This window comes from Halichoerus grypus, chromosome 14 (assembly GCF_964656455.1).
Source record: "Halichoerus grypus chromosome 14, mHalGry1.hap1.1, whole genome shotgun sequence".
NCBI classification, from domain to species: domain Eukaryota; kingdom Metazoa; phylum Chordata; class Mammalia; order Carnivora; family Phocidae; genus Halichoerus; species Halichoerus grypus.
In genome coordinates, this window is record NC_135725.1 from 5,913,308 (window position 1) to 5,928,572 (window position 15,265).

The 15,265-nt window shown below is 36.3% G+C and overlaps 1 protein-coding gene across 5 annotated transcripts in view; it reads right to left on the bottom strand.

Moving 5' to 3' along the window:
* Window positions 1-15,265, bottom strand: part of RIC1 (RIC1 partner of RAB6A GEF complex) — a 347,665-nt gene that overhangs the window by 76,219 nt on the left and 256,181 nt on the right. For 4 of the 5 annotated variants that reach the window (XM_078061220.1, XM_036084159.2, XM_078061219.1 and 1 more), the window contains one exon: window positions 12,297-12,376. The exons of the other annotated variant lie outside the window; for it this stretch is intronic. Coding sequence is in view for 3 of the 4 variants with exons in the window: in XM_036084159.2 (XP_035940052.2) it covers window positions 12,297-12,376 (80 nt within the window). In the remaining variant the exon portion in view is untranslated. The remainder of the gene's footprint in view (window positions 1-12,296; window positions 12,377-15,265) is intronic. 5 annotated transcript variants of the gene reach the window in all.

A 15,265-nucleotide genomic window follows, 5' to 3' on the forward strand; every position in this document is an offset into this window, starting at 1 on the left:
GAAGTAGAAGCAGCCATTTGTGGAAAAGAGTACCAGAGGCAGAAGATCCAGAGAAAGTCTGGAGTCTTTGTAAACACTAAGCTGTGTAAATATATGGTGAGACCCCCACACTGCCTGCCGAAGAATAACTGTCAGGGTTTGGGGCTGCAAAGCTCATACAGGGCTGGGAGTCATTCCAGTTCTGACCAGAGAGACAAGAGACCTTGTTAAGGGCTAGGACATTCTGTGGACAGCTCAGAATGGCTCAGCTAAGCTAGAGTAAAGGTTGAACCCACCTTAAAAACACACAAACAAGCCTCAAAAGGATTAAGGAGATCTACAACTTAGTTGCCATTCAAAATAATCTCAACATTCCCTAAAGGAAAAGAAGAAAACTCAGACACTCAATAATGTCACACAATTTCCATCATCCAATCTAAAATCACCAGACATGTGATATGACCCAGCAATTCTACTCCAAGGTATTCATTTACCCAAAAGATAAAAAGCTAACTGCAGAGCAAACTGGGATTGGAATCTAAAAAGGCAGATAAGGTTCACAATTTCACTTTTCTTTTTTTTTTTTATATTTTATTTATTTGACACAGAGAGAGAGAGCGAGAGCAGGAACACAAGCAAGGGGAGTGGGAGAGGGAGAAGCAGGCCTCCTGCGGAGCAGGAAGCCTGATGCAGGGCCCGATCCCAGGACCCTGGGATCATGACCTGAGCTGAAGGCAGACGCTTAACAACTGAGCCACCCAGGCACCCCACAATTTCACTTTTCATTGTTTCTTTATTTTCATAAGCACACAGTCATGGATTACCAGCGTAAATTTTTTTTAACTGCTATGGGACTGTACATGAGGGATCAGCTTTTTCTTGGGTACAAGGGAGAATAAGCGAGTTCAGAGAAAAGTTTTATATGTTAAGATGTTTGCCTTCAGCTTCTCAACTACCTCATAGATCTTTGTTATGTAAAACACACAGTTGGGGAGGCACACCAAGAAAACAAATAGCAAATGAACAGAGACATTACACAGGAACTGTGGTTTCAGTGTGCTAAGGTAAGGGAAAAGTAGGTTCTAAATGCCAGGTCAGAGCGTGGCCGTCATTTTGTGGTGACTGGAGAGCAACAAACGTTTATAAGGGATTAATATTCCAAATATGTAGAGAATTCCTAAAACTCAACAACAAAAACCAAACAACCTGATTCAATAAAGGACTCCAACAGAGAGAAAATACTCAATATCACTAATCATTAGGGAACTACAAATCAAAACTAAAAACAAACAAAAACAGAAAATAAGTGTTGGCAAGGATGTGTAGGAATTAGAACCCTTGTGCTCTGTTGGGAATGTGAAAAGATACAAACACTGAGAAAAATGTTACAGCAGTTCCTCAAAAAATTAAAAATAGAATTACCATATAATACAGCAATTCTACTCTGGGGTATAAACCCAAATAAAATGAAATCCGGGTCTCAAAGACACATGTGAACACACATATTCATAGCAGCATTATTCACAACAGATAAAATATGGAAACAATCCAAATGTCCATCAACAGAGGAATAAATAAGCAAAATGTGGTACAGACATACTTCAGAGATAGTGCAGCTTCAGTTCCAGACCACCACAACAAGCAAATTTTGCAAGAAGCAAGTCAGATGAATTTTTTGGTCTTCCAATGCATATAAAACTTGTATTTACACTATACTGCGTTTTTTTAGGTATGCAATAGCATTATGTTCAAAAATACAATGTACATACCTTAATTAAAAAACACTTGATTGCTACCAAATGCTATCATCTGAGCTTTCTGCAACTCGAAATCTTTTTGCTGGTGGTGGTTGCTGAAGGTCAGGACGGCTGCGGCCACTTCTTAAAACAACAATGAAGTTCGGTGCATCAACTGACTCTTCCTTTCATGAAACTTTCTCTGCAGCCTGCAATACCGTTTGATAGCTTTTACCGACAGAACTTTCAAAATTGGAGTCAATCCTCTCAAACCCAGTTGCTGCTCTATCAACTAAGCCGATGCAATATTCTAAATCCTTTGTTGTCATTTCAACAGTCTTCACAGCACCTTCACCAGGAGTAGATCCCACCTCAAGAAACCACTTTGTTTGCTCATTCCTCAGCAGCAACTCTTCATCCGTTCAAGCTGTATCCTGAGATGGCAGCAGTTCTGTCCCATCTTCAGGCTCCACTTCTAATTCTGGTTCTCTTGCTATGTCCACCACTTCTGCAGTGACCTCTTCCTCTGAAGTCTTGAACCCCTCCAAGTCATCCATGAAGACTGGAATCTACTTCTTCCAAATTCCTAACAACGTTGATATGTTGCTCTCTCCCCACGAATCATGAATGTTCTTCACGGCATCTAGGATGGTGAATCCTTCCCAGAAGGTTTTCAATCGACTTTGCCCAGATCCATCAGAGGAATCACTATGTACCGCAAGTAGAGTCCTATGAAATGTACTTCTTAAATAAGAAGACTTGAATAAGAAATAAAACAGAGAAAAAAGAGACAAAGACTCTTAAATACAGAGAACCAACTGGTGATTGCCAGAGGGGAGGTGGGTGGGAGGGATGGGTGAAAGAGATAAAGGGGATCAAGAGCACACTTAACATGATAAGCACTGAGTCATGCATAGAACCGTTCAATCATTATACTGTACCCCTATATACTTGAAACCAGTATAACACTGTAAGTTATACTCCAATAAAAAATAAATACAATTAATTTAAAAATTTTAAAAAGACTTGCAAGTTGAAATGACTCCTTGATCCATGGGCTGAAGAATGGATGTTGTGTTCGCAGACATGAAAACAACATAAATCTCATTGTCCAACTCCATCAGAACTCTTGTGCGACGATCAGGTGCATAGTCAGTAAGTGATGATAGTGTGAAAGGAATCTTTTTTTTTTTTTCTCCCTTAGCGGTCTCAACAGTGGGCTTAAAACATTTGGTAAACCATGCTGTAAACAGATGTGCTGTCCTCCAGGCTCTGCTTTTCTGCTTACAGAGCACAGGCAGAGTAGATTTACCATAACTCCTAAGGGCCCGAGGATTTGAGAAATGATAAAGAAGCACCTGCTACAAGTTAAAAGTCACCAACTGCACTGGCCCCGACAAGACGATCAGCCTGTCCTTGGAAGCTTGGAAGACAGGCACTGACTTCTCCTCTCTAGCCAGGAGTCCTAGATGGCATCTTCTTCCTGTGGAAGGCTCTTGCATCCACACTGAAAATCTGTGGGTCGGTGGAGCCGCCTTCGGTAATGACCTCAGCTCCATCTTCTGGATCACTTGCCGCGGCTTCGCCTTGCACTTTTACGCCCCAGACACGGCTTCCTTCCTTAAACCTCAGGAGCCCATCTCTGCTAGCTTCAGACTTTGCTTCTGCAGCTTCCTCCCCGCTCTCCGCCTTCACGGAATTGAAGAGAGTCAGGGCCTCGCTCTGGGTTAGGCTGTGGCTGAAGGGAATGTCATGGCTGGCTTGACCTTTTATGCACCAAACGTTCTCCACATCAGCAATAAAGCTGCTTCACCTTCCTATCATTCAAGTGTTCACTGAGGTGGCCCTTTTAATTTCCTTCAGGAGCTTTTCCTTCGCATTCACAACTTGGCTAACTGGCACAAGAGGCCTTAGCTTTCCACATGCCTTCCTCACTAAGCTTTAATCATGTCTAGCTTTTGATGGAAAGTGAGAGGCGTGTGGCTTCTCCTTTCAGGTGAACACAGAGGCCACCGCAGGGTTACTGACTGACGTGATTTCGATATCATTGTGTTTTGGGAATGAAGAGGTGAGGGAGGAAGACAGGGCACTGGCCAGTCAGTGCCGCAGACAGCACGGGCACAGCATTGCCCCCTGAACTCACCGTGGTCTCTGAGCGCAGTCCGTGGCACCTCAAAACAATCACATTAGGAACATCCAAGATCACTGGTCACAGATCACCATGACCAATAGTGATCATGACAAAGCTTGAAATACTAATTACCAAAATGTGACAGACGTGAAATGCACAAGTGCTACTGAAAAAAGGACACCAACAGATGTGTTCAACACAGGGTTGCACAAACCCGCAATCTGTAATAACAGGATCTGTGAAGTGCAACAAGTTATGCCTGTATGTACATGTATTCAGCCTTAAAAAGTAGGAAATTCTGAAATATGCTACAATATGGATGAACCTTGAGGACATTATGCTGGATATAAGCCAGTCACAAGTTAAACACTGTATGATTCCACTTACATGAAATATAACTGTATACTCAGAAAATGATTAGAATGGTAAAAATGTTATATGTGTTTTACCACAATTAAAAAAAAAAATGGAAATAAAGTTTACTCATAGGATCTTTCTAAAATATTATCATTCCAGAAAGTACTGATGCACATTGTTAGTGTTTTTGTATCATTAGAGATAGGTGTTAAACTGATTTAGAATAAAGTTAATACAGACCTCTAAAAAGAGTTTCTGAGATAAGAATCCACATTATCAAGTCTGTTTTGGAAAAAAAATCTGCTATCAATGCAAAGGATGGATTTCTGTAGGTAGGAGAAAGACTAGAGGAAGAGAATGAGTTAGTAAAGTAGCTTTTCCAGTAGGCAAGGAGAGGCCCTAAAGGCCCCTACTAAGACAAGGAGAGTGAAACAGAGAGAGGCAAACTCTAGAGACACTGAAGAGCTATCAGTCAATATAGTACAACTTGATTACCAAACAAATATAAGAAGTAAGGAAATAAAGATTCCAAGGTTTCAACCTCCTGCAACTATAGGAAAGATCATGGTAACTGCAAAAAATGTTAGAAAAGCAACAGCATGTTTGGCTTCCTTGGAAGGGAGATGATGAGTTAGGCTGAGACATGATGAATCTGAGGCTACCTGCAGAGCCATCTAAATGGAGCTGTCCTGGCTCAAGAAAGTAGTACTAAATTAAAGAAACAGATCTGGGTCTCATCCACATATACTCAATAATTAAAGCCAGGCAGAATATGGAGAAGGGAACTCAGAACAAACCCTGGGGAACATTAAAGCATTACTGTCGGTACTGTAATTTCTGGTGCTGATTTTAGCCTAATGATATCTTTATGAAGTAGAAAGCATTAACTCTATTTTTCAGATGAGTAAAATAAAACTCAAAAAAAGAAAGCAACATGATTAATCCTGAAAGCTAAGGAAAGCCACAGAAAATTTTTACATAGGAAAATAGCAATTAAATTTTGTATTAAAAATTCACTTAGGGGAAAACCATAAAATATGTTTTAAGACAGTATTACAATAATCCAGGAGAAAAGAGACAAAACCCAAAGTAAAGTAGTGTTGCTGGGGACTGGGAAGAAATAGACATGAGAGATATACACAAGGTTGAATAAGTAGAATATATAGAAGGCAGAATACACTGGACATGATACAGATTGGCTACTGAAGTTACTGAGCAGGAAGAGTAAATAAACTCAAGTAAATGGTGGTACCATTTACAAAAAAAGGGAACTGGCCATAGGCTTCCCCAGGATTAAGTTACTTAAAAATCAGAACATAATTTTCCGTATTTTTACACCTAATAAAAAATTCCCCACTTCTAACTTTTATTATTAATTAGTTATTTATTTATTTTGGAGAGAGAGAGTTCATGAGCAGGGAGAGGGGAGGAGCAGAGGGAGTAGGAGAGACAATCTTAAGCGGGCTCCACACCTAGCGCAGAGACTGACATGAAGGTTGATCTCACAACCCTGAGATCATGACCCTGAGCTGAAATCAAGAGTTGGCCGCTTAACCAACTGAGCCACCTAGGCGGCCCCCCCACCCCGACTTCTAACTTAAACTGTAAGTTATTAGGTAGAACCTAAAATATATTCACAATAATGTTACTAACTTTCTTACCTGTTAAATCTCTCCAATCCAGAATGCTCTTCCCTGGTATGTTTTGTTTCCTAGTCTGAGATCTTTTCAAATGTCATCTTCTCAGTGAAGACCCCGATCACTTTATTTCAAGCTGTGTCCCCACTCCCTAATCCAATTCCCTACTTTATTTTTCTCCATAGAAATGTTATCACCTAATTTGTAATGTATTTTCCTTATTTATCACCATCTACTAGAAGAGCGCAAGCTCTATGAGTAGGGTGTATCATCTGGTTTTTCTTCCTTTACCCACTGTTGTATTCCCAGTATATACAACAGTTCTGGAGCATCAAAAAATTCAAAATTTAAATGAAAAGATGGATGGATAAAGAGTGTTCCTGAAAGATGTAGTATCCTTATCACCAGGCCTTTATATTTAAAAAAAGTTTTTTTGTTTACATTATCACACATTCAGAAAGCCTTCAGTCTGATAAGAACACTGTGACTTTCTGATTTGAGCAGAGATTTTAACACTTCTATAATTCTTTGCATTCCGGGTGCTAGTGCTAGAAGTGTGGCCAACAGGGGAGTAGCTTTCAGCGCCCAGAATTTATACAATAACATCACTATCAATCTTATTATTAGTAAGTGCTCATGCAATTATGATGTAAGCTAATGGACACAAAATACGTAAAGTTCAATACATACCGACATTTATAGAATGTATACATATTGAAATCAAACTACACAATGTAATTGTTTTGCGAAGATCAAAGGGACTCAAAAATGTTAGGATAACTAACATACTTGTCAAGTTTACAAACTGAATTTGTAACAAGGTACATTGTTAGAAATAACACTCTAAATCTATAGAGCCTTAAGGGGGAAAAAAGCAGTTAAAGTTTATTTTCCAGAAAACACTAAAAATTTATTAGCAAAAAGGAAGTAACAAATGTTGAAGGAAACTTTCACACCTCTAATTCAGACCTTTTCTCCTCTAAATGTGATGTAATTTCAGTAAATGTTTCTGTCCCTTAAATGTTTCAGGATTTTTCAATGGGTAAGCTGTGTTGAGATTAGAAACTGCTAACCTCAATGAGCTATTATCATCTACGTGCTTCCCATCTGACACTACTTCATTAACAGTCAGCTAGTAAGAAGTCTCAAAACTAATAAACTATGTTGAGGGTAAGGAAAAGGAAACGAGAGGTGTGAGGTTTTTGGGGTTTTTTTAAGATTTTATTTATTCATTTGAGAGAGAGAGAGAGTGAGTGAGCACGAGCGCATAGGGGGTGGAGAGACAGAGGGAGAGGGGGAAGCAGGCTCCCCGAGGAGACGGAGCCAGATACTGGGCTCCTTCCCGGGACCCTGGGATCATGACCTGAGCCGAAGGCAGATGCTTAACCAACTGAGCCACCCAAGCATCCCAAGAGGTTTGAGTTTTGATAGTTGTTCTGTAGTGTTGTTTTTTTTTTCCCCTGAAAAGATAATCTCTGTATCTTTAACATTTGATCATTAAATGTACTGAATTTTAGTATAACTTTCTTTTTTTTTTTTTTTAGAACTTTGTCCTCTTACTAGTAAAGCTGGTGTCTGGCAAAAGAGGGGGTTGACAGAGTGGAAAGACAGAATAAAAGAAAAAAGTCTCTACTCTTAACAAAGTATACATTAGGACATATTTGTTGAAATTATTTTCATTATGATAAAATTAAATATGATTTGCAGTTTCAAGATCTACTACACTCATATTTAAATATAAACAAATCAACACACTCTAAAGCTATACACAAGTTATTTCTAATTTATTCTGCCAGAGTTTCCTCCATAAATTTCAATGCAAGTTCCAAAATATGAAAGAAAAAGCCAAGACAGACCTTTAGTGGACAACTCTGTCCAATGGTCTGTGTAGCTAACACGAAGGGATGTTTTAATATAGAATGAAATGTACAAAAAGATCAAAACAATTGAAACAGTAATCAAAGAGTAAATGACCCTTGAGGCATCGTCACGTGGTAAGACTGCCACCATTGTTGAAGGCTGACTCCCAACATGAACAGGAAGGATGCTGGAAACACCACTATGTGGAAACTATGGAAGATCACAGGGACATCCAACCTGTTCTCAGGTGGAGCATAATGGAAAATGATATGCAGTCTAAGGTTAAGATGCTGTCACATAATACAGGGAAGTTGAGATACTCCAGAAAAACTCATGCGATGAACTCATAAAATTTAAAGAAGAGAAATAAGAGACAACAGTGTTTCTATAATTGAGAAGAGTACGACTAACTACTGGCCTCAATTACACTGCTTCTATTCTTCACAACTATTACGTATATAAACCACTCCAGATCATTTCTCCTGTTTTTGATTCACTACTCCGCAAAAAAACCCCAAAGCAGTAGATGACTAGATGGGCATAAATAGGGCTGAGGCAGTGAAGTACTGGTGGTTAAGAGCATGCACTTGGAAGCTACAGCACTTCTGCCTGAATCGTGGCCATGCCACTTACCAGTGAGTGACCACTGCTAAGTCAGCTGGCCTCTCTGTGCTGCAGTACCTCACTACCTCCCAGGGTTGTTACCAAGATTAAATGAGGTTGAAAAGATGCTCAGAACAGTGTCCTGACCTAAGTGCTTACAATGGCACAGATGACAATGACAATGCATTTATCGTTTTTTTAAACATTAACATTAAACATTTTTTTAAACTCTCCTCAAACCCATATATGAACCACTTTCCCAGTTTTAAAAACATGAACTCCTATAATCCTCCAAACAATTGAAGAAAAAATATTTTTATTCCCATTTTACAAATAGATTCTACAGAAAAACTAAAAACCTAAGCAGGCTAAGTAACCCAACTAGACAGCAGTCCAGCACTAAAATACACAACAGGCTGATTCTAATGTGCTCTGCTCTACAAAACTGTTTCCCTCTAAGATACTGTTTGATTTTTATGTAGCAGTTACTAGAAGTTAAACTGGGAAAGAAGTACATTATCAAGTCAAATATTAAAAATTAAGTCATTTAACATATACTATACATATAAAATATGATTTACATATTAAATCACTTCTTATATACTTACGTATATAAAATCACTTAAAATATTAGAAATGAAGTAAAAATTCGGTGAAGGAAAAGGTATATTAATAATAGCATTAAGAACAGCAGCTGTCGGGGAAATCGGAGGGGGAGAAGAACCATGAGAGACGATGGACTCTGAAAAACAAACTGAGGGTTCTAGAGGGGAGGGGGGTGGGAGGATGGGTTAGCCTGGTGATGGGTATTGAGGAGGGCACGTTCTGCATGGAGCACTGGGTGTTATCCACAAACAATGAATCATGGAACACTATATCTAAAACTAATGATGTAATGTATGGGGATTAACATAACAATAAAAAATTTAAAAAAAAAAAAAGAACAGCAGCTGTCCTTCATTAATTTTCCCACATACTAAGCAGTTATCTAAACATTTAATGTGCATGATCTCATTTAATCCGATGAAATAATTACTACTGCTACCTCATTCCACAGATGAAGACACTGAGGTTTTGGAGGTATTAAATAACTTGACAGAAGTTATCCGGCTGGGAAGAGAAGAGTGGACATTCAATGCCAGGTCTACATGAGGCCAAAGCCTAGCCCTTTAGCTAAGGCAACACTCTACTCATGCCATACGAAGGGAACACACATTCTACTGAGTCACACACTGAAACCTGTGATCGTCAATACACTGGAAGAAAGCCCAAATTTTTAAGAAATACAACGTATTTTCTGTAGCTCTCTAGTCCAACATACAGTCAAACACAGCAAAGTTCATGCACAGTCAGCACTACTACTTAGTTAAGGGGCATCCTCTGAAGTCTTAAAATCAGAAGGTAGAAACTCTTAAAATTCTCTGCAACACAAAAAGTGAGCCTCAAAACACTATTCCAAATTGCTGTAAACATGAAATCATGTTAGTGACTTGAAATAATGGAAATGGTATTTTTCACTGCATCAAGAGATATTATCTCCCCATCCTGCCTACCTATACTAGTATAAATTAATCAAGTATTTTCAGGAGCATGTCTAAATAGAGCAATAAAATGGGTTCAAATATGCAATGTACAAGGTAATTAAAGACACTGATTACAATAGTTCCTCAAAAGGCTCACAAAATTATCGCTTAGAATGAAAAAACAAGTTTTATATTATCCACAAAACTGAATTTAAAATTTCTAAATACATACTATCAAAATGTCCATAACATTTGAAACAGTACAATTTATATATTGAAAGGTTTTTTGCATTAAAGATTTCTATTGATTGAAAAAATCAAATTAGTACAAAAGATTTCCAAAATTCAACTTACATCTCAACTAATACTAGATCACAAAAACAAGTGGCTTACGGCATCAAAAAAATCTAGATAGTTCCTTAAAATCTATGATAAGGGGATCGGAGTTACATTCTACATGGCCTACATTAGCTTTTCACAAAGTGTTTTCTCAAGAATTTCGACAAGTATTAAACAACTTTCATAACACAATTTTTAAAAAAACATTTTGGCTTTTTGTTATACATTTTTCAAATAGTTTTTTTTTTAATCACATTGAATATAGTGTATGCAAATCAAAAATTCTGGAAAATTCAAGAGTTGAAAAAAGATGAAAAATCACTATAGTTTTACCATTCAAGAGCAATTACTATAAATATACATTACTCTTTTTTTTTTTTAAGATAATTTCTGTTGTTTTCTTTTGCAAAGTTGTTGTGGTCATATTACATATATAATTTTGTGAGACTCGTTTCTTCACTTGGCATTTTAATATGATCAAGTTCTCAAGTTTGTAAATTTTTTAAAGTATATTTAATGACTGCATATTATTTGAGAATATACCACAGTTAACTTTCATACTGAAATTCTCGATTATCACACGTTTTTGTATATCTACTACCAAAAGCGTCTAAGAACATATTTTAACATTCCTCTGCTAGCAGAGTAATAATTTAAAAAAAAAAAAAAAAAAAAAAGACTTTTTACATACTGAGGCGCCAGGGTGGCTCAGTCGGTTAAGCAGCCGGCTCTTGATTTTGGCTCAGGTCATGATCCTAGGGTCCTGGGATAGAGCTCCATGTTGGGCTCCATGCTCAGTGGGGAGTCTTCTTTAGGATTCTCTCTCTCCCTCTCCCCCTCCCTCAGCTCACATGCACGCATGTGTTCTCTCTAAAATAAATCTTTAAAAAGTTTCTAATTCTAAAAAAAAAAAATTTTTACATATTAAAATGTATAGGTTTCTAAAAAATTTGTATTTAATGTTTTGTTTTGACTTACTGGTGTTTAGTTTGAGTTACTAATTAAGTTTCTCTTGTATTTGTTACTTATATTTCCTCTTATGAGATCGCTTTTACCTATTTACCTTTTGAAATCTTTGTGTTTCTTAGCAATTTATGCCTCCTTAAAATACATTTTATTAAAAAATTACCTAAAATATAATATTTTATAAAATATAAAAATAGTAAGCCTGGGTCCTATTTACTGAAAAAAGTTTCCCCAGTTTGTTACCTGCCTTTTTAATGTTGTTCTTTCTTCCTGTTAATTTTCAGAAATGTAAACTTTCATATATTGAAATCTACTTTCCCTCTAACTTCTTATATACCTAATAAACTCTGGCCATCTCCTACCATCTAGAAATGTGATAAAAATTCATTTATATAGTCATCCAGCTTTAATGGTTTGATGTTTCTTTAAAAAAAAAAAAAAAAAAGAGGGGGCACCTAGGTGGCTCAGTTGGTTAAGCATCTGCCTTTGGCTCAGGTCATGATCTCAGGGGTCCTGGGATCGAGCCCCACATCAGGCTCTCTGCTCAGTGGGGAGTCTGCTTCTCCCTCTGCCCCCCTTCACCCCTGCTAATGCTCACTCGCTCTCTCTCATTAAATAAATAAAATCTTTAAAAAAAAAAAAAAAGAGGATATGCTTTAAAATTGGTATGTTCTTTTATTTCAAAAGTAAGGCAAAAAAATTAAGGAAAAGAATGCAAAATATACAGAACAACATAGTTTGAAGATCAAAGTCCATGTTCCTTCAAGTTCTATCCAAGAGGTAACCGCTGTTTGGGGTACACATGTTTTTCTATGCACATACAAAAATATACAGGAAAAAGTGCCTGTAACTTTCCTGACATTTCCTCTCTTCCCCTCATGATATTTTAGTTCCTCCTTAATAATGCTAGAGTGTATTAGTAGTGACCCTCAACGTCCAAGAAGGGATACAGTACATTCACCTAAGATTCTCAGACTTTTTTTTAGCAACAGAATTCTTTACTCAATTAATGACAGTTCAAAGACTTGGTAATTTCTGAAATACTATTTTTAAAGTACCGGCTTGTCTTTATTTTATTCACTTCACACAATGCAAAACTGGAATGTTTTTATGAATTCAAAGTAAGCAAACCAATTATTAAAAGAATGAAAGACAACAAACTTACTTGGGATACACTGGTTCATAAAGGTACTTGTCCCCTCTTGTAGATGTAATATGAAAAAACAAGATGTAGCCATATGCAGTCTGAAAGATAAATTTTATTTGCCATGAATTAAAGGGTAAGGCTATGACTAACACCTTAAATTTTATTTTTATATATTCTTACTTTGAAAACACTTCACTCATGGGAATCCTCTTTCGAAAAGCTACAATCTAATTATACAATTAAAAAATGACTTCGTTTTAATATAACCCATCTTGTTTAATATAACCCACGAAAGGAGATTTTATATTTTGATATTTCATAATGTCATTAAATCAATAGTTCATAATAGATTGTAGACATTAATACTCTAAAATAATTATAGTATTCAATAGCAGATGATTATTTTACAAAATATACATAACTTTTTGAACTGTGCAATATGGCAAATAATTTTTTCTAATTTTTCAAAGCAACAATGTCACCAAGTAGTAGTAATACTATGATAAAGTTCTTGACTGTATTCAAAGTTCACACAATATAACTTCAGAATAACATATTTATATATTTCAAAATCAATCAACTGGCCTATTTACTATAAAATATACTGAGACACAAAAGAAAAACAGAACCTTCATTTCCAAATTTGATCATCAGTTATTTTTAGTTAACAAAATACTTTTAAAATACAAATTGTATTGAAACATTTCATAATCATGGCACATATCTGTGATATCTGTGAAGCTCAACCACTTTATATTTATAGAAATATACAAAATACTATATTTAGCTGTTTCTAACCATTTTTAGGCCTGAGTGGCAGCTGTTTGGCCCAAACTACTATATATTAATACTGAACTCTTATTTTAGAAGCAGGTGGGCTTTACCCAAAATACAAAGAAAACTGAAAAAAATTATTCAAGGTTTCAAATTTCTTTCCAGTACTTGCTTCTGTTCTTCACTTAAAGGAATGCCAGAGGAAAAACAGTTTCTTCAGCAGCCAGGTGTTTTGCTTAAGCTATAAACTCTACTATTTCATAATGTATTCCAAAATTCTACCTCAATATATTGGGACACAAAACACAAGAGGCTAAGATCATCATTCTAATTCCTCAGGTGCAATTTTACCTTCCTCAAATGTGGCGAATCTGGGATCAAAGGAAAACAGATTCAAATCAAACCATATCAGACATCATAACCCCTACACAGATTAGTGACTTTGAAATTTGTAAACTGTACTATTACCTCATATGGGTTAGAAAAGTAAGATAATACGGTCTGGCATTTACATGAATAGCATACAAATGTTGTCTGGAAAATCAGCCACTCAAGGTCAAAAGTTCAACATTTCAGAATATCAAATGCTAATAATATACTCATAATTTTAACAAGTGCTTAAAGGACTACTATGTCAGAGAAAATACACCATCATTTTGTACCAGCATTTAGAAATTTTATATATATGGTATACTATACAAAATTACAAATAATGGCTTGATTTACTATTCCGGTATTTTGTATCAATCTTTACTATGATCTGTAGCTTCACATGTATATAAATGCTATATACTTCCAGATCTCACTGACCTTTTCCTAAACAATCCTGCCTTTGAACAAGTCCCACCTCTGAACAATTTTAAAAGTTTTGGTAATAAATGATCATCCTAAAAAGTAGCATCTTTGTTGTTAACTATACCAAAACTGTTACTATGCAGTGTTATGATGGCTTTTCTCTTTCCACCACCAAAATACTGCAAATAAGCATACAACGACTGCCTAATCTATAGGCAACAGTCCCAATACCTTCTTCTAATACACATATACACTGTCTCTTGCTCTCTCTCTCTCTCTCTTGCTCTCTCTCTCTCTCACAAACACACACATACAATAATTTTTCTAAGAAAATAAAAAGACAAAATAAAGAACCTCTGAGTTTTCTTTCCTCGTATCATTCCGTATCTCATTTTTTTTTTTCTTCCTCCAAGTCTTATTCTACTGGATTCTGTGGTTGTAATTACAAAGGCCTAACAATTTTTGTAAGCAACTTGAATAACAAGTCCTCATGTCTCTTTCTTTTGTATATCCATGAATAAGGGTCACAGACACATAAGAATAAAGGCTATCAAGAGGATAAGAGAAATCACTACTTAAATGGAGAATGGAACAGACTTGTCTCTAGTAACACCACTTAGCAGGAAAAGAACTTTCCAGAAACAATTTTAAAGGATATTAATAACACATTAAAAATTCAGTCAGAGAGGTATGAATATTCAGTCAGAGAAATATCTTTTTTTTTCAATTGCAAATTGCAAATAGAGATTTGAAAAACCATGCAAACTACCTCAGATAACTCCATAGTTTAAAAAGAAGAGTTTGAAATCTGGAGGTGGTGGTAGTTGTTGATGGCATCAATATTAACTGCTTGTTTGTATTCTGCTTTGGTGGGCATTTGGGAAGTTTCCCCTTGCTACTCAAAATTAAATATATTTTAAAAATTATTTTATGACTGATGCATAACATATATAAAAGCAATTTTCTGTAAACAGGAAGAATTTAAATCCAGCTGTGTCATGATGCAAATCAACTGTTACATAAAACTAATGCTTCACCTGAAGGAAGCAATCCCAGTACCTTCCTCTACCATTATCTAATCAAGGCTCCCACTGGACATGAATTCACCACATACTTCAGAATTCAAGTCATTGTGCATTTCCTCCTTAGGACATGCCGTTTTTAACATGAAGGAGATTCATGCATCTGGGCTCCAATAACCTGATTGATGCATCACAAAGATTTCTGTAGTAATTAAAAGATAAGGATTTGATGATTTAGAGATGCATCTTCTATCCTAATACACTGTCATGTTAGGCTTCAAATAAGGCCGAAATAACAGATTAGCACTATTTAATTCTTTACACTGGTTTGTAAATGGTGTTTACTGTTTTTAGCTTTATTTCTTTATTATACATGTTCGAATACATAAAATTAAT